The sequence below is a fragment of the Zeus faber genome (assembly GCF_960531495.2).
Source record: "Zeus faber genome assembly, chromosome: 4".
Lineage (NCBI taxonomy): Eukaryota > Metazoa > Chordata > Actinopteri > Zeiformes > Zeidae > Zeus > Zeus faber.
The window spans coordinates 17,825,458-17,843,775 of record NC_137191.1 but is presented as its reverse complement, the minus strand read 5'-3'; the positions used below and the strand labels follow the sequence as shown (position 1 = coordinate 17,843,775).

Below are 18,318 nucleotides of genomic sequence, written 5' to 3'. Positions count from 1 at the left end.
CTGTGGTCTGCAAACGTCGGCATGGGCTTCTCCCCGTGGCGGCGCACCTGCTCCGAGTCAGGGAAATCGACGCCCCAGCGGTGCTGATTGGCTTGATTGGGGGCAGGAAGTTTTCTTAATGTGTGTTTCTTTCAGTGAGGCGGTGGTGAGGGAGTCCCGAGACACACGAGCGGGACCTCAGAGAGAGAGAGAGAGAGAGAGAGAGAAAACGGAGACACCGAGGAGGAGTCTGACTGTTACATACACACCAGCAGGCGCCGGTTAACTCTCACGGACTGTTGCCTCACCCCATTCTGTTCCCCTCTGCGACCAACACACCACAGTATATTTCTTTTTTTCCTTTCATTTCATTAGATATCTTCAGAGCAGCCTCTCTACAACAGTGTTTCCCAAACTTTTTCCTGCCACAGCACACTTTTTACAATGAAATAACCTCACACGACGACACTATCCCGTTAACCTCTAAAAGCTCTAAAAACACATCTAACTGTGCTTATTATTCTTGTGGATTACTAATAGTTCTCACTGTCAGTGCGATACTTGAGCTTGTTCTGATAAACAAAGAGTTGGTATACTGGCTGAAACTGATGAATTAGTTCAGCCTCACAACATTGATCTTGCAATACAAGAGTTCATTTCCATTATTTACTTTTATTTAGCTATAATAGAACTAATTTGATGTTTTTTTAAGCCGTTCTAATGTGCTGCAGCACGGTGGCTGAAAAACACTACTTTAGAAGACAAGTCTGCTGATGGTATTGAAGCCCCCTCCCCCTCCACCACCAGAGGGGCCACAGCTGCCAGGGGGGTCATTGTCGTCTGATCCGTTGTGTCTAAATGAGCAGGAGGACGAGGGTGCCTGGAGAGCTTGGGCCCGAGCATTTAGCTCCTGTTCCTGTTGAAGGCACAGAAAGAAAGAGGAACTTAACGTTATGCCTCAAACAGAGTTAAACCGATCTTGGCATCATGAGTCTTACTCCACTTGGAATATTGTTAATAAGCTCCGGTCGTTTTATTCCAGCGACTGCTGCACAGACTTTTCTCATGGACACATTCATTCAGCTAATCTTATCCAATAGTCAAAGTTAAAATAGCATGTGGTAGAACGCTGTGCAGTATCACGTCTTATCAAAATCCCATAGCGCCATCTGGAGAGGAATCATGTCCCCCACCCCGACAACACTACACAGACCAATGACTCATGAAATTATACCTCGCTTCTTACAACATGAGGATTGCTCAGTCTGAGATGTCAGTGTGGCAGAGCAACTTTACTTGAGTCAATGGATTTTCAGTGTAAAATGATTTTTTGTATGCCAGTCCACTTTTAAATTCATCATAACAGGAATAAATAGCTGTGCTATGAATAATAATTTTCCACTTTATTTAAAAAGTCAGGCTTTAGTTTATAGGTGCTGTCAAAGGTCAGAAATACAACCTCTTTAAAAATCTACGTATTTAATCTTTTGGAGTCTTTGCCTCACCTGTAAGTACAGCTTGTTGTCCTTCGTAATAGCATCCAGGAGCTCTTTCTGTAGGGGAGGCTCAGCACAAGAACTCATTCCATTAGCAGCCACCCCTCTGGTCATACTTTGCACTGTTGGCTCTTGCTTCCTGTAGATGAGCACATATGCTGTGTCCTTTGGGAAGCGGCTGGTCACATTCTGCACCGACTGAAAAGACGTAAAGCTTACTCGGCTGTCGTTAAAAAGCAGCCAGTCCTTCCCCTCCCGAGCATGAAGGAGTGATGGCTCTGCCTGTTTGGACTGGGTGGTCAGTGGCGAGCAGGTGGCGAGGCCGAGCTCCGACTGACCGTTCCTCAATTCCTCAAGGGCAGAGTGGCCGGCCGGATGCTGGCTTCCATCCGTCCCATTAATGTTACGGCAATAGGAGTAATAGTGTCCGCTTTCCGAGGACATTCCAGAATGCATCACAACGGAGCTGAGGACATAGGGAACTGATCTGACTGTCATTTCACCACCAGCTGTCTGTTCCGCTCCGTCTATCCTTTCCTTTTCCTCGTCCTCCTCGTCCTTTTGTGAAGGTTTGAGCTTCTTGGCCAGGTTCTCGCTGCTCTCGGGGGAGTCCACCTGCAGAGGGGAGGAGGGGGCAGAGGAGCCCTTGCTAGGTGATGAAAGGGCCTGTACAGGTAACCCCATTACTGCTGGGATGGTGACATTGTCCAAGATCTTCCTGCGGACGTGGCATTTAGCATCGTAGGAAAACCGCAGGAGCGTCAGGATCAGGTACTCTGGTGCAGCGACCACTTTCATTGTCCTCTCTGCCCGCTGAAGCGAGCTGCAAGTATCACAGAAATAGGCGTTCTCCTCATCCAGGATTTCTGGAGCGAGGAAATAGTTCACCAGATCAGGAACGGAGAGGGGCGGTTCGTTCGTCAGCGACACAAAATGGACATTGCCGGCTGGGGATTTCACTGACCCTTGTTCTGGGGCTTCGCTGCCGCCATTGACCGATCCCTGGCAGATCCCCCTGGGCTCCTCCGAGGGCCCCTCGGTTTGAGAGCCCCCCTGGGAAGTAGCAGAGGGGCAGAAAGCCAAGGAAAGATCTGTGAAGGGCTCCTCTTTCTCAGAGACGCTGTTGCACTGCATACAACGGATACCCGTGCTCAGTCTCCCACCAAACATCCTTTCAGTCAGAGTCCTGCTACAATCCAACTGTGTTGATTCTTCTGGAGTGAAAAGTGGCTCTACAGCACCCTCTATGGACGAAGGACCTTCTGGGTCCTTGCTGGCTGTAACAGTGTGAGGGACGACCTTCGGCTTGGCTGACTCCAGTACCTGAAAAGTTTTCTCCTCTTCATGTAACCTTGAAAGCAGGAAACAGGTGTAGTCTTTAACAAATGCCCACAATTCATTCATTCATTCATGTATACACAATAAGTGTTTGATTAGGACATCCCATTACTGTAATTAGCGATCTTAAGTGGTAAACAATTGATAATTTGCTCATAAGTGAAGAGTCAATACTGCTTGGAGCCATTTAAATATGTGATTATTTAACGGTGCCCTCCTATTCATTTATGGAAGTGCCGGAAGCGCTACCTGTCCAGGAGAAAACGCAGATACTCAGAACAGTCCTGCTGCGAGCCTGCATTGAACCATGGAGGCCGAGATGCTTCAAAGAAGTTTCGGGGAGCATATGCTGCCCTCTGGGGAACAGAGAGGAACATGCATGTTTAAAGTAGGCACATACACAAGATAAAAACACATGCACACAATCATAGTCTTGATGAAGTTAGTAATCAGGTATTCCCTCTTGATTTTTAGAAACACTAACCTGTGTGTGCGCAAGGAATGCAAAAAGCAACTGAAGCTTTTTCATCAATGTGTTGGCACCATTTAGATGAAGTGATAAAACACGCCTCCTGAAACTGAAACACAAGAAATGTATTACTCTTTTGGAAGTGGAAATGCAGAATTAAAATAACACTGAAATAATGCATATAAAGTGTAAATCATTTCAGCAATGTAAGTATTGTGAGTCACTTTGGACAAAAGTGCCTGTTACATGACAAAATGTAATGTAACAAAGAGATGCACTTAAAGGTAAATATAGCAGATGTAAGTTAGAATTCCACAGAAACTCAAATTACAGATAGATTTGAAATGTCCTTTATTAGAACGTTGGTTACCTGCAGAATAAAATTAGCTCCCAACCAGCTATGTATATGTTGTGAATTAAATCTTACACTAAAACCGCACACGCACAAACTATAAAAGAGTGGGGTTGGCGTTGCTCTCTAACCACCAAAGTAACCTGTCAGTTTTAGCTTTTCTTACTGAGAAAGAACCATTTTTTCCCTGTCACTGCTGCGAGGTCTTTGTAGAGATTGAATTGGCCAGCAAGAAAGGGAAACTTAATAACTAAATTCCTGTACCAATATGAATTATGACTTTCAGTTAGTTCACTTAATTAATACGCATCAGCTAAAGTTAATAAAAAAAACATATTTATTTATTTATTATATTTGCATTGGTATACATCTTGCTACTGGCAACCCATGGTAATAAACAAGAGAAAATATTCATATGCCTGATAAAATACCTTTAAAACATCTTTGTCTTTTGTTCAGCCTTCTAGCTGAAAGTTTCCAATAACTTTCACGTCAAAACAAAGGTAGTTCTCCAATGTGGAAATATTCTTCCAAAAGTGTACACTCATTCTAAAATTGAAAATATATTTGAGAACAAACCCGACTCAAAAGAGATTGAGAATAAACACAATGCACTGTGCCATGACATTAAGCCATCTTATATCGCCACATTTAGCCATCTTACATCGCCTGCAGACAGAGTGTGTGCAAACTAACAACCACAAAAGTATTTGTTTGTTTATGTGTTTTGTTAACACATTCACAACACCCCACAAAAAAAAAAAATAATAATTATGATAAGATTAGGTTGTCTGACTTTTAACAGATAGTGCATTAACAATCGATCTTACTCACTCAGTAGCCATAAAGAGGGTCTGGATGATGCTGTTCATGTAGCAGGTGTTTCCCTGGTTAACCAGACCAGTCTTACCAGTTTCAGACTTCCCAGCATGCCTTACTAAACCAGAAGAGGAGTTGGACTGGGATGTCCAGGCACTTTGATTCAAAACTATTTGGATTTTCTCCTCTGCTGGCTTTGGTAAATCCTAAAAAGCAATTATTTTGTAACAGGTTATAGGTTCAGACATTTAAAAAAGCTGTCCATCATTCACTCAACATTTAAAATATTAATGGCAATTGGTACTAAAGGTAGGGACAGGTGGAGATGTTTACCTTGATGGCCTCTAGTATGTGATCATAAAGGTCAGGGAAGCCCGAGGACTGGTACATCATGCAGTGGATCAGCTCAGTAAACTGCAGCAGGAAGGTCTTACTGGTGGGGAGGCCATCGGTCCTCAAGGACAGGACCAGATGTACCACATGCGGGACAATCTGCGACCAAGACAGAGAATGAAAATTTGTATAGTGGATAGACATTTTACTGTCTGTCCTGGTGATGCAATAGTATATATAATATTATACTTTACAAGTAAGATTTCAAGTAATATTAATGAGCGATAAGTATTGTGACTATATTACTTATTATACTATACTGTACTGTATACAGACGTGGACAAATTTGTTGGTACCCTTACAGCTCATTGAAACAATGCCTTATTCCTCCTGAAAAGTGATGAAATTAAAGCATTTTTCTCATGTATACCTGCATGCCTTTGGTATGTCATATAGTACAGCAACAAAACGGTGAAAAGAGATAAATTATTGATAAAGAGATGAATTATATTCTAAAATGGCCTGGACAAATGTATTGGTCCCGATCGACAAAAAAAGAACCAACAATTTTCTCTGAAATCAGTTGAAACTCACAAAGGAAATTGGCATCCATCATTGTATATTCCATATTTAATAGAAATCAGACTTTGCCTTTGATTTTTGAATCAACAGAATATTTTACAGAATAAAACAAACGAGAATGGCATGGACAAAAATATTTTGTTGGACAACCTTCAGAGGCAATCACTGCAATCAAGCCATTTCTGTAGCTCTCAATGAGGCTTCTGCACCTGCCAACAGGTAGTTTGGCCCACTCTTCCTGAGCAAACTGCTCCAGCTGTCTCAGGTTTGAAGGGTGCCTTCTCCAGACTGCATGTTTCAGCTCTTTCCATATGTTTCATAGGATTCACATCAGGGCTCATAGAAGGCCACTTCAGAATAGTCCAATGTTCTGTTCTTAACCATTCTTGGGTGCTTTTAGCTGTGTGTTTTGGGTCATTATCCTGTTGGAGGACCCATGACCTGCGAATGAGACAGAGCTTTCTGACACTGGGCAGTATCTTTCGCTCCAGAATGCCTTGATGGTCTTGAGATTTCATTGTGCCCTGCACAGATTCAAGGCACCCCGTGGCAGACGCAGCAAGGCAGCACCAAAACATAACCGAGTCTCCTCCATGTTTCACAGTAGGCATGGTGTTCTTTTCTTTGAAAGATTAATTTTTTTCATCTGTGAACATAGAGCTGATGTGATTTTCCAAAAAGCTCCAGTTTTGACTCATCTGTCCAAAGGACATTCTCCCCGAAGCATTGTGGCTTGTCAATATGCATTTTAGGAAATTCCAGTCTGGCTTTTTTTATATTTTTCTTTCAAAAGTGGAGTCCTCCTGGGTCTTCTTCCATGGAGCCCACTGTCACTCAAAAAGCGACGGATGGTGTGATCAGACACCGATGTACCTTGACCTTGGAGTTCAGCTTGTACCTCTTTGGAAGTTGTCCTTGGCTCTTTTTCTACCATTCGCAATATCCTTCTGTTCAATCTGAGGTCGGTTTTCCTCTTGCGGCCGCGTCCAGGGAGGTTGGCTACAGTCCCATGGACCTTAAACTTCTTAATAATATTTGCAACTGTAGTCACAGGAACATCAAGTTGCTTGGTTTTATAGCCTTTACCTTTAACATGCTTGTCTATAATTTTCTTTCTGATCTCCTCAGACAACTCTCTCCTTAGCTTTCTCTGGTCCATGTTTAGTGTGGTGCACGATGATACCAAACAGCAGAGTGACTACTTTTCTCCATTTAAATAGGCTGAATGACTGATTATAAGATGGAAGACATGTGTGATACCAATTAAAGAAAACAGTACGTTTGAAATATCACTATAATCCCAATAATTACCAACAAATATGTCCAGGCCATTTTAGAATATAATTAATCTCTTTTGCTATAATTTGTCTCTTTTCACAGTGTCTTTGCTTCACTCTATGAGATACCAAAGGTATGCAGGTATACATGAGAAAATTGCTTTTAATTTCATCAATTTTCAGGAAGAATGAAGCATTGTTTCAATGAGCTGTAAGGGTACCAACAGATTTGTCTATGTCTGTATTACTATACTAATCAGGGTGGCAATTTAAGGACCAGTGAAAGGCATATATTAAAGACTTCCGCACAACATGAGTAGAAAATATTTTTCTCAAGTTTTGGAAGGATAACAGTGAATTATGGGTCCTTAAAGTAATTTTGATTAAAAGAGAACGAGCAAGACAATTTAAGGGATCACATGAAAGTAAAATGTGCTGAAAGGACAGTTAAGATCCCTTACCAAATGGAAGGCTTCAGGAGAGTGCTGGAAACTAAGGAGCATGTGGGAGAGCACAACAAGTGCCCCCTGTCGTACAATGGGATACCACAGACGATTGAACACCTATAAATAAATATTAAAAATAAATATTATGTAATAATAAATAAGTATTAAGTAAGAAAAATGCAATAAATACATTTTTAAAAGAATTTATAGGGAATGGGGCGTAGCTCTAATGGTTCATAGAAATCGGTAATAAATTGGGCTTCACAGTATTAATCTGTGCAGCCGCCTACTTTGAATATTACCGACAGACGTTTATCTATAAAATAATGGTTACACTTCCTATTTTGCTCCAATCAGAGGACAATAATACATTTAAAAGTCAAAATGTCCCCACACACCAGCTCAATCTTTAGCAGAGTGACATCTATGAGGATGGTAAACTTCTGTACAGCAGCCAGTCCTTTTAGCAGAGCAATGACCCATGTGTCGATGTGTTGAGCCAGGGGCCAGGAGAGCCAGTCGATCATCCTGGATCGACAGAAGACCAGTGAGTGTGCATAGAATTGTAAAAAGTATATTGAATGAAAAAATGTTGACTTCTTGGTCAGACAATTTCACTGTAAAAATTAAATAGTGACATAACAATTCATCCTAATTGTAGTAGATTGGTGGAATAACCTGCAGAGTGCCTTGGTCATGCTGGCGTCCTTGACATTTTGGTCTGTGGTGAGACTCTTGATGAGCACTGTGATCATCTGCAGGGGGATGTGCTGGACCAAGCAGGCCAGGGCAATGGATGGGTCAAAGGAGGGATCTGGAATCACAATTTTATTCTTAGATTGAAGGCTAAAAACATCAATCAAGGGTAAATAATTGGGAATTACATGTATGACAACAATGCATGCCTGATTCATTTTTTTGTTGCAATAACGTATGTACAGATACCATTTCTATTTCATTTAATTGGACCCAATTATTTGAGCAGAAAATGTTCGTAATCATGTCTATCTGCCCATACGTTAAGAGAATTTTAAGGCAATGTTAGAAATGTTGCCATAAATAAAATTAAAATTAGGTGCCTTGAGACAAACTGTCTACCAAAATATTTATGTTCCACTATTCAATGTCAATAGACAGCTCTTCTGCAATAGGTGGACATGTATTATACGCCTGATAGTGGTATAAATTGACAATTAATCAGCAGCTCAAATGTTGTGATTACCACAGCCCCAGTTCAAAGTCCTCATTCATGCATACGGGGTACAGATCTGAGTATTGAAATTTTCAGTTATAATAAGAGTTCTCTCTACTTTTTATCTCCAATGACAGATTCAACGTTGTGCTGTTTATCATTATCGGGCATTACTTGATTCATTGCTCTGTTTAAACAAGTTAAAATAGAAAATGTAACTGTCAGATTTCTAAAAATAAAACATGAAATAGAGGGTATAGGTTTTGATGCAGGCATTGGTATCTGTGCATTGCCAGTTGTAATTGTGATCATTATGGTGTAGAAACATGGTAAATGACTCGACAAGGAAGTACATATCAAACTAGCAATATCTTACATTAGTGTCAAAACTCTTTGACCTAGGCAGTGATAGACAAGGCGGAAGTCAACAATTTAAGTTGTCATTGTATGTAGAAATAAGCCTTACCAGTGGAAGAGATAATAGCAAAGACCTCCTGCAGCGAGGGCAGCAGGGTGGCTGGCTCGGTCTTCCAGATGTTCTGCAGCAGTGCGCTGACCTTTGTCACCTGACCCACGTATTCCCTTAGTTCCCGTTCCTGACTGGCAGGGCAGTGGAAATAGCTGATTGTTCTCACCAGCTGCTGGCAAAACAAAACCGCTGACTTCTCCCTGGGGATGCACTGCACAAAGTCTGAAAGCAAAGTGCTTATGCGGGCACACAAGGCCGACTCGGGCCGCTCACACACCATCCTTAACACCTCTACCTGCACAATACTGAAAATCTCCAGCACAGAGGGGCAGCTGATGAGAAGTCTGAGGCAGCAATGAATGTAGTCCACTATCGCTGGATCTTTACGATCAAGTTGGTTGTAGCCTTGTTGCAGCAGACCGAGGACAAAGTCTTTATTAAAGAAATGCTCAAATTCTGTGCGGTGGTAGCGAGCATAGGCTTCCAGGACTTGAAATCCCACTTGTTTCTGAAAGGCATCTTCACCCAACAAAATGAGCCGGGCAGTGAGTGTGTACAATGCTTTGCATTGCTCCGCTGTTGCCTCCTTCTCTGCTGCCTCCACAACCTTCTTCACAATGGCCTTCTTCACTGGAACAGAGTGATTGGAGCTGACAAGGGCCTCCAAAATCTTATCCATGATGATGAGCCTATTCAAAGTAAGACACAAAAAACGAATTCAGAAACTAATATGGCACCGGGGCTGGTGTGTTACTCCAGATCAGTGATTCCCAACATTTGTCCATATCAAGGACCCTAAATCTGACACGCAGTGGACCACAACCCCATTTAACCCAAATGGGAATTATTTTTTATTGTTAGAGAAGATTTAGTCCCGACTTCTCAAACGTGTCTATGCCAAAGTTAAGGAGATAACAGTGAAAATATGATCAACACATTGTAATTGTTGTACATTCTAATTAAAATAAAGGTGAAGTTAAACTATTGATCATTTTTACTGGGGGCCCTCTTTAACCTCTCGAAGGAGCCCTGGGCGGTCCCCGGACCCCGCGTTGAGAACCACTGACATTTAAAAAAAAAAAAACGGTTGTGACAGACAAGAGCGATTATTATTGGCATGGCCGCACCATAATAACGTGTCTTTCGTCATAATAGAATTCAATTTCACCACGAGAAAAACGAACTCTTCACAGTATGTACTGACTGAACCATAACCCCCCTGTGGTAGCATCACAACGACTAGCATTACGGCTAAACAGCGCTAGCGATGCTATAGCGGTGATGAGCTAGCATTTTTTGCAGGCTAGCTACGTGACGCTCGAACGCGTACATAAATACAAAGTTGTCATCTGTACATTCAGATAAATGGCCTCACCGGTCGCCTCAATCATCAATCGACTCGATTGGCTCCAGGTTGATGGTTCGATGATCGGTCTTGATACCGGCCAGGAATGAACAAAGCAGCAAAGCGTCCTGTCGCCGACTGTGATGACTCGGACAGCTGATCAGCCTTCCAGTGACGTCATTCTAAAGGGACGGGGACTGCGGCGGGACCCCCGTCGCGGTGTTCAAAATCGGCGTTTTGTCTTTCGTTTCGTTTGGCGCAAGTGGTTTGTCATCGGTTTGTGTCCTGTTTATTGTCCTTCCGAATGTGTTTTGCAGAGCGCCGCGGTTTGCCCACCACCATGTCGCCGAGCCGCACTTGTCTGATTTGCGCGTAACGAATAAAAAAAAAAAATCTCACACCGTGAACGGAATTAGACTGTTAAAAGTTCAGCAATTCGGTGTCATCCCAGCTGTTTTCACGCCCGGGCAAAATGTGTTCCATTGCCTTCGATCGGGAAAGACGGGTCAGCCGCAGAACATTCGCGTTGGCTCGGCCAACTTCGGAATTCCACATGCTGCAAAATGATGTTACGATAACAAAAAGAAGCTACAGAGTGGTTACGATCGGACAAGAGGTGTCTCCTGTGGTCACTATTAATGGTGGACCGTGCTGTTGCTGTGCTGCTGTGACGTCAGATCTTTTATTCATGTTATATATATATAATTTATGATTATTACTTCATCCTTCCCTTACACCCCCACAAGTAGGGAGTCGGACTTTTCCGAGTTTTAATGCCCTTGGAATGCAGCACGAGAATTTCTGCGAAGTCCGGCCCGCCGACTGTAGCAAGTCTCGCGAGAGAGCGCACAAGCCGGGTACGGTGACGCCGAGAACGCGGGTGTCGGACAAGAAAGCGCCAGCGAAGGATCGTCCGTCGTCTTTCTCCATCAACGTCGCGAAACCACAGCGGCCCAGCGTCTCCAAGCCGCGGCGGCGTTCGAACACCCGTGATACGGAGGAGCAGCGACTCGGAAAAAAAACAAACAAGCGGAGATATTCGGCTCGCCGACGAAATTCGGGAAACAATGTCCGACAGCGCGAACGGCGTGGAGCAGCGGGAAGAGCAGACCGAAGTTGAGGAAGCCGGAGGAGCCGAGGTGAGTGCGTTGTTCTCGCCGCCCGGGCTCGGCCTGCTCGTCCGCCGCCGACGGGTTTATTCGGGCGGGCACCCGGCGAGGCGCGAGAAGCGCGCGGTGCGAGGGGACCCGCGCTCGCTGTTTGGCTAGTTAGCCGGCTAGCTGTAGTTGGCCCACGGATCAACAGTTTCCCGGGACTGGAGCCACGCTGTGCGCCGCAGAGCCAGGCCGGTTGTTTCATAAGCGCTCACGGCGTGGAAGGAATTCCGCGTCGCCCCACCAACATAAATATATATATATATCAATATATACAGAAATGAAAAATGGGATGGATATTAGAATCTATAACAATTAATACATATTACAATCGTCAGATCTATTAATACAGTATTCATTGTGTAAAGTGACGTTGTTGTGTTGGTGTGACTGGCTCGTACAAGCTTCAACACATTTGATGAAATGGATTCACGCGTGGATCCGTTTTCGTTTGTATCCGTGATTTGTGACACACCGCGGCTGGAGGGGAGTCGCTCTGACTCTGACCGGGGGCGGGGGGGGGCGGGTTATTATTTTGCCCCTTTTCCATCATCGCGGAGATTGTCCTTGTAGTTTCCGCCGTGGTGGGAGTCCGCTCCGTGGGTTCGCTCCAACCCTCTCTCCGGGGGTAGCGTGTCACAAAACAACAATACAAACGCAGAGGATCTCGGGGAAAGCAACCACTCCGTCATACACTCAAAACCTGCCAAGCTTACAAGTGCACGGGATACGGTCTTTCGTTCAGGATGCCTTCCGCCGGTAAAGAACTCAAGGAACAAGTAAACGTGAGTGATTAAAGACATGGAGATATATTAAATTACATATAAATCGCGCTGTATTTATTTGCAAAATGGTTAAACAACACTAGTAATAAAGAAGCGTAGGATGGCAGTTTTTTTTTCCATTTAAAATCTTAATAACGGGTTGTGGATTGTGGTATTTATTAATTCTTTACCGTTTTTACTTGCTCTACTGTACTAATATTTAATTTAATATATATTTGTCAACCGTGACACGTAATTATTTCCATAACTTTTACCCTTTCACTCAAGCCATCGTCGAACTGCGACGGTAAACTTTCAGTCTGTTTATGTTTTACTTTGTTTCATCCGACATCTGTTAACACAACTACATGTTTTAGCAGAACTGCTTTTTTCAGAACCGAACTACGCTACGCTCGGCCTCACTGTCTTTGTTGTCGGAGAGCGGCAGCAAGTCAGCACTTCGTTTTACTCTGCAGCATTATGATGAACCCGTTGCTGCTGTATGGGCAGTCAAGTAATACAGACTATGAAGAAAAAAAAAAAGACGCAAACATACATTGATTTCATGTACATTTTTCTCTTCAGGAGAAATCAGACTCATCAGAAGCTGGAAAAGAGTCTTCATCAGAGACCGGCCAGGATGGAAACGATGCATCTTCATCCCAGGCGACAGATTCTACACCAGGCTATGAAGAGAAAGTGGTACTTAAAGCTACAATACATAGCAAACTCATTCATCAATTTATTGGAATTCTAGTGCACAAAATAGGAACAGAGAGTTAAAATAATACAGAATCACCCTGATATTTTCACAAGAGTCGCAGGCTAGTCTGGAACTGATCACGACCGCAGTTCTGACCATTTCAAATCAAACGAGTGCCGGTGATGGAGCACACTCTTAACGACCCTTAAGACAACAGATATCCTTGTGATTCTCTTAAGACCTTGAAAATGTTTCGGTGTAGGCATTAATGATAACCAAATCTGTGCCCTGTTCTTGTTTTAACTACATAAATTCTTTATTTTCATAGCAAACCGATCGGACCAACAGATTTGAATACTTGTTGAAGCAAACAGAGGTGTTTGCCCACTTCATTCAACCAGCAGCGCAAAAGACACCCACATCTCCCCTGAAAATGAAACCAGGACGTCCCCGCGTCAAGAAAGATGAGAAGCAGAATCTCCTGTCTGCTGGAGAGTGAGTACAAAACCACAACAAATTTACACCATTTGCTTGATAGTTTAAAATGCTGTTTATATGCATTTGTTTCTTTCCGTATTATATCGACTCAAACGGATTCTGTCAGGAGCCTTGGTCACTGCATCATTTCATAACATTTTAAGATTAAAAATAGCAAAAGGACAGTGATAAATATGACCATTAATCATACAATAACATGCATAGAGATGCCATGTTTATGCATGTGACATTTTATCACTCATAACAGAACTTAGAATAATTCATAATGGTTTCCTTTTACTTAATACTCTGCGAGTTAACATGACATCACACTTGCCGTTCTCCATAGCAACCGACATCGTCGCACAGAGCAAGAGGAGGATGAAGAACTCCTCAGCGAGAGCAGCAGGACTACCAATGTGTGCACTCGCTTTGATGACTCCCCATCCTGTAAATGCTTAAAAAAAAATTTATTATTAAAATGCAAAAAATAATTGTTGTATAGCCAGTGAGCTTTGTTTTGATGGCACCTTTTATACTCTCTCAATTAGATGTCAAAAGTGGTAAGATGAGAGACTACCAAGTACGCGGTCTCAACTGGCTCATTTCTTTGTATGAAAATGGAATCAACGGTATCCTCGCTGATGAAATGGTACGTATCGTCACACAATGGCAAGTGTTTCAGAGTCATTTTCACACCTGGGGAGCCATTCCATGTGTTGGGTGCACCACTACTTAATTGGACCTGGTTGACCACACGCTACCTGCTCTCCTCAGGGTTTGGGAAAGACTCTTCAGACCATCTCCTTGCTGGGCTACATGAAGCACTACAGAAACATCCCTGGTCCTCACATGGTATTGGTGCCAAAGTCCACCCTGTACAACTGGATGAATGAGTTCAAGCGCTGGGTCCCTTCACTTCGTGCCGTCTGCCTCATTGGAGACAGAAATGAGAGGGTATGTTGGTTTGAATTCCTTAACTGTCTCTTAAGGTCAATCATCACTCAACAGCTTATCTATTCTATTAAAACATTGATAGTGTGAAAACAAATCAAACCCTTAATGAAGGTGTTAATGGGTGCAGCATAGCCACCCTGCCAAAACCTGCATTCATTTTGTGTACAAACTTACAGCAGATCGGAAACCGGAATCTGCAGCTTGCACTTAAAAAAAAATCAGAATAGGTATTGGCCAATTGCCATCAGTGCATCTGTAGTTGGTAAACATGTAATACTGTATGTAGTTGGCCATAGTAGCTCGCATACGATGTGATGAGCGAGACGACTACAGTGTGAATAACTGATGGAGTCATCTAGCTGCAGTAACTCAAACGCCACAGACTCCCTGTTACACTATTGTGGTACTCAAAATATTTTCCCACGGTTGGCAGGTGTGGCATAGGTCCAAAACATTCTATTTTATACCATTACTCTTGGAAAGTGATTTATACAAATCAGGAAATCTGTCTACAGCTGAAATTTCCAGTTTCTTTCAGTACCTTAATTGTAAATAATAGTGCTTTGTTTATTCTTGGCACTACAGTCTGTAATTTGCAAAGCCAAATGCAAACATGATCAGTCCTTCACTATAATGTGAAAATGGGGGAAAAAAATGTTGTATATCATTTTGCTTTTCTTGTTAGACTGCTCTTATCAGAGATGTGCTGCTGCCAGGAGAGTGGGATGTGTGCGTCACCTCCTACGAGATGCTTATCATTGAAAAAGCAGTCTTCAAGAAGTTCAACTGGAGGTACCTGGTCATTGACGAGGCGCACAGGATCAAGAATGAAAAGTCAAAGGTCAGACCAGAGAATGTTTGGCGACAATGAATGCTGGAGTACTTATTCCTTGAGATACCCACCACATGACCCATTGCATGAATATTAATATTGCAACCGTTGCCTCGATGTAATGTCTCTTCCTCGATAGCTTTCAGAAATCGTGCGGGAGTTTAAGACGACCAACCGTCTGCTGCTGACTGGAACACCCCTGCAGAACAATCTCCATGAACTGTGGGCTCTGCTCAACTTCCTGCTTCCCGACGTTTTCAACTCCTCAGAGGTTGGAAGTGCTTTCTAAAAGTGTATCTGTCTGCACGGGTAAAAATAAATGATTATAATTTGCTTAACTCGCTGTTCTGGGTGCTTATTCATGTTTGTTTGTTTCTTCTTTTTCCAGGACTTTGACTCCTGGTTTGACACAAACAACTGTCTGGGCGATGAGAAGTTGGTTGAACGTCTTCACACTGTACGTATTCAAAGCTGTTTATTGTGTGTGTGTTTTTTTTGTTTTTTTTTTTTTTGTTTTTTTTTTTCTACCTGGAATATTGTTTAATCTGATATTATCATGGAGCTAGTTATATTTCTTCTGGCCAAACATACACTTTTTCTGTGTGTTCTGCATAGGTGTTGCGTCCTTTCTTGCTTCGTCGTATCAAAGCAGACGTTGAGAAGTCTCTGCTTCCAAAGAAGGAGATCAAGATGTATGTAGGCCTGAGCAAGATGCAAAGAGAGTGGTGAGTGTACACATTTTATGCCTTTGAACCAATTTCATAGAAACAGTGTTTCGATTCACGAAGTGAGCTATGCTATGTACAATGATATTGATATTGGTCCAAGATTGGGCTTAATGTGATGTCTGTAGCAAAGAATATCTCCAATTCAGAGATCTGACTCCCAAGAGCCACATCAAGCATGTCTGTTAAAAAATAAATGCAACTTGATCCTCTGCTTTTTGTGACAGACAACATAGGATCCTCTAATAGGAAAAAATATGTGTCAATCGTGATGCTCTCCACTCAAAACCAAATATTTTAGTCTATGCTGTTCAGTCAAAGTAATGGAACTGTATCGGCCATCGGCCAGTATTTAACATGAAGAACTCAACATCTTTGACGACCCCACAGGTACACAAAGATTCTAATGAAGGACATTGATATCCTGAACTCTGCCGGCAAGATGGACAAAATGCGTCTGCTGAACGTACTGATGCAGCTGAGGAAATGCTGCAACCACCCCTACCTGTTTGACGGCGCCGAGCCGGGGCCTCCCTACACCACCGACCTACACCTGGTGGTGAACAGTGGCAAGATGGTGGTGCTGGACAAGCTGCTGCCCAAGATGAAGGAGCAGGGTGCGTGGATGGTCCTGAAAGTCCAGTTAAGATGCTGTGGATCCGAACGTGGATTAACTTCTAACATGTGTCCTGATTTGACATGCGGTCGCCTCGTTTCTGTCCCACAGGTTCTCGCGTGCTCATCTTCAGTCAGATGACCAGGGTGCTGGACATCTTGGAGGACTACTGCATGTGGAGGAACTACGGCTACTGTCGCCTGGACGGTCAGACTCCACACGAGGAGAGACAGGTGAGATATCTACAGCCCCCCCGCCACCGTCCAAACCTTCCAGAGAATTGCAGCTCGTGCATTTAAATCTGAAACAATCATTTTTCCTCTGTGTCCAGATCTCCATCAACACGTACAACGAGCCCAACAGCAGTAAGTTCATCTTCATGCTGAGCACCCGAGCTGGAGGGCTGGGTATCAACCTGGCCACAGCAGACGTGGTCATCCTCTTCGACTCAGACTGGAACCCACAGGTCGACCTGCAGGCCATGGTCAGTACTCAGAAATGGAGGGCCCGTAGTTTTAATTTATTCGGCTCTTCCTTTCCATAATCCTTTGACCCAAGTTCCCGCTACAACTTAAAGAATGTGATCCTCCTCTGCCTCTCTTCAGGACCGAGCTCACAGGATCGGGCAGCAGAAACAGGTGCGCGTCTTCCGCTTCATCACTGAGAACACCGTGGAGGAGAGGATCGTAGAGCGGGCCGAGATGAAGCTCCGCCTGGACTCCATCGTCATCCAGCAAGGCACGCTCTTTAAATTTAAATTTGGAATTTAAATAAATACAACTATGACAATTTATGTCGCACAGTGCCAACTGTGGCTAAAATAGTAATTAATCCTGAATTGTGGGTAGAGTTAAGAAAAGACAGCATTGAGTGTTTTAACTTCTCTTTTCTTTTTGTTTTGTTTATTTTTAATTATAGGAAGACTTGTGGACCCAAGTGCAAACAAGTTGGGCAAGGATGAGATGTTATCCATCATCCGCCACGGTGCCACCCATGTTTTCGCCTCCAAGGAGAGCGAGATCACGGACGATGACATCAACGTCATCCTGGAGAGGGGCGAGAGAAAGGTGAGTGTGAACTTCTCAAATCATAACAGACTCTTATTACTCAGCGCACACATTCGTTGACCAACGAAACACCACGGCCCGATTTGAGATCTGAAAATGCTCGCAGCCAGGCCAAACTTTTAATTAAGACACTAAGATGATGAGATGTAACATGCGATCCTGATCAAGGAGGCACGACGTAAACACTAAACAAGCGATATGTTGCTATGGTGATGACTTCCATAAAATATATTCAACTAAATTATTTTGTGTCTGTGTATTTAAGAATTGTGGGAATGTTTAATAATTGTGTTAGCCTCTCGTTGTCCACGTCTGCACCAGTTTGTTTGTTACGGTTAACGACTGTGGAAAGGAAATTCCTTAATTCCGTGATTTAATTCCCATGGCTTTGTTTTATTATCGCTGATTACCTTTTTAAATGGAAATATTTAATCATAAATATGTTAAGGTAATTTCAAACGTAATTTCAAAATTGAATATTAAAAACCTATGTATTGTAAATGACCTCTCACCGCCCACCAACAGTACCTTCATGGCCCACCAGGGGGCCGCACCCACACTCTGGGAAGCACCCACTTGGAGTATAAGCCAGCAGCGTTAATATTGTAATCTGATCGTACTAGACGATGGAGATGAAGGAGAAGATGTCCAACCTTGGTGAGGGCTCCTTGAGGAACTTCACCATGGACACGGAGAACAGCAGTGTGTACACGTTTGAAGGGGAGGACTACAGAGAGAAGAAAAAGGTGAGGACACAAACACCATACACTTAAAATTATGTTTCTAAGCTAATGGTGGCCAACCTTCTGTTATTTATTAATTGAATTATTTTTCTGCATTTTCCTTATATATATATATAATTTCTTTCCTAAATTAAGCCTACCAGCCTAGCCTACTTTTACCATATTGGTCAAGCGGGCATATTA

General features: G+C 43.1%; 2 protein-coding genes across 2 annotated transcripts in view; one reads left to right on the top strand and one right to left on the bottom strand.

Moving 5' to 3' along the window:
- Nucleotides 1-733: 733 nt before the first annotated feature.
- usp38 (ubiquitin specific peptidase 38) lies at nucleotides 734-10,247 on the bottom strand (the record flags this gene model as incomplete). Its single annotated transcript, XM_079999325.1, has 11 exons — nucleotides 10,128-10,247; nucleotides 8,750-9,441; nucleotides 7,770-7,905; nucleotides 7,490-7,619; nucleotides 7,107-7,208; nucleotides 4,787-4,945; nucleotides 4,469-4,659; nucleotides 3,298-3,391; nucleotides 3,063-3,169; nucleotides 1,485-2,826; nucleotides 734-895 (listed from the first exon to the last, which is right to left on the bottom strand). Exons 2-11 carry the CDS (start codon nucleotides 9,429-9,431, stop codon nucleotides 734-736), a joined length of 3,105 nt encoding a protein of 1,034 aa, XP_079855451.1. The 5' UTR covers nucleotides 9,432-9,441; nucleotides 10,128-10,247.
- A 792-nt stretch (nucleotides 10,248-11,039) lies between these two features.
- Nucleotides 11,040-18,318, top strand: part of smarca5 (SNF2 related chromatin remodeling ATPase 5) — a 10,122-nt gene continuing 2,843 nt past the window's right edge. The window contains exons 1-16 of the mRNA XM_079999330.1: nucleotides 11,040-11,236; nucleotides 12,601-12,717; nucleotides 13,047-13,213; nucleotides 13,545-13,645; nucleotides 13,747-13,847; nucleotides 13,973-14,152; nucleotides 14,838-14,993; nucleotides 15,124-15,255; nucleotides 15,373-15,441; nucleotides 15,600-15,709; nucleotides 16,100-16,326; nucleotides 16,437-16,558; nucleotides 16,657-16,809; nucleotides 16,931-17,063; nucleotides 17,244-17,392; nucleotides 18,016-18,138. Of these exons, the coding sequence (XP_079855456.1) occupies nucleotides 11,165-11,236; nucleotides 12,601-12,717; nucleotides 13,047-13,213; nucleotides 13,545-13,645; nucleotides 13,747-13,847; nucleotides 13,973-14,152; nucleotides 14,838-14,993; nucleotides 15,124-15,255; nucleotides 15,373-15,441; nucleotides 15,600-15,709; nucleotides 16,100-16,326; nucleotides 16,437-16,558; nucleotides 16,657-16,809; nucleotides 16,931-17,063; nucleotides 17,244-17,392; nucleotides 18,016-18,138 (2,112 nt within the window). The 5' untranslated portion in view covers nucleotides 11,040-11,164. The remainder of the gene's footprint in view (nucleotides 11,237-12,600; nucleotides 12,718-13,046; nucleotides 13,214-13,544; nucleotides 13,646-13,746; nucleotides 13,848-13,972; nucleotides 14,153-14,837; nucleotides 14,994-15,123; nucleotides 15,256-15,372; nucleotides 15,442-15,599; nucleotides 15,710-16,099; nucleotides 16,327-16,436; nucleotides 16,559-16,656; nucleotides 16,810-16,930; nucleotides 17,064-17,243; nucleotides 17,393-18,015; nucleotides 18,139-18,318) is intronic.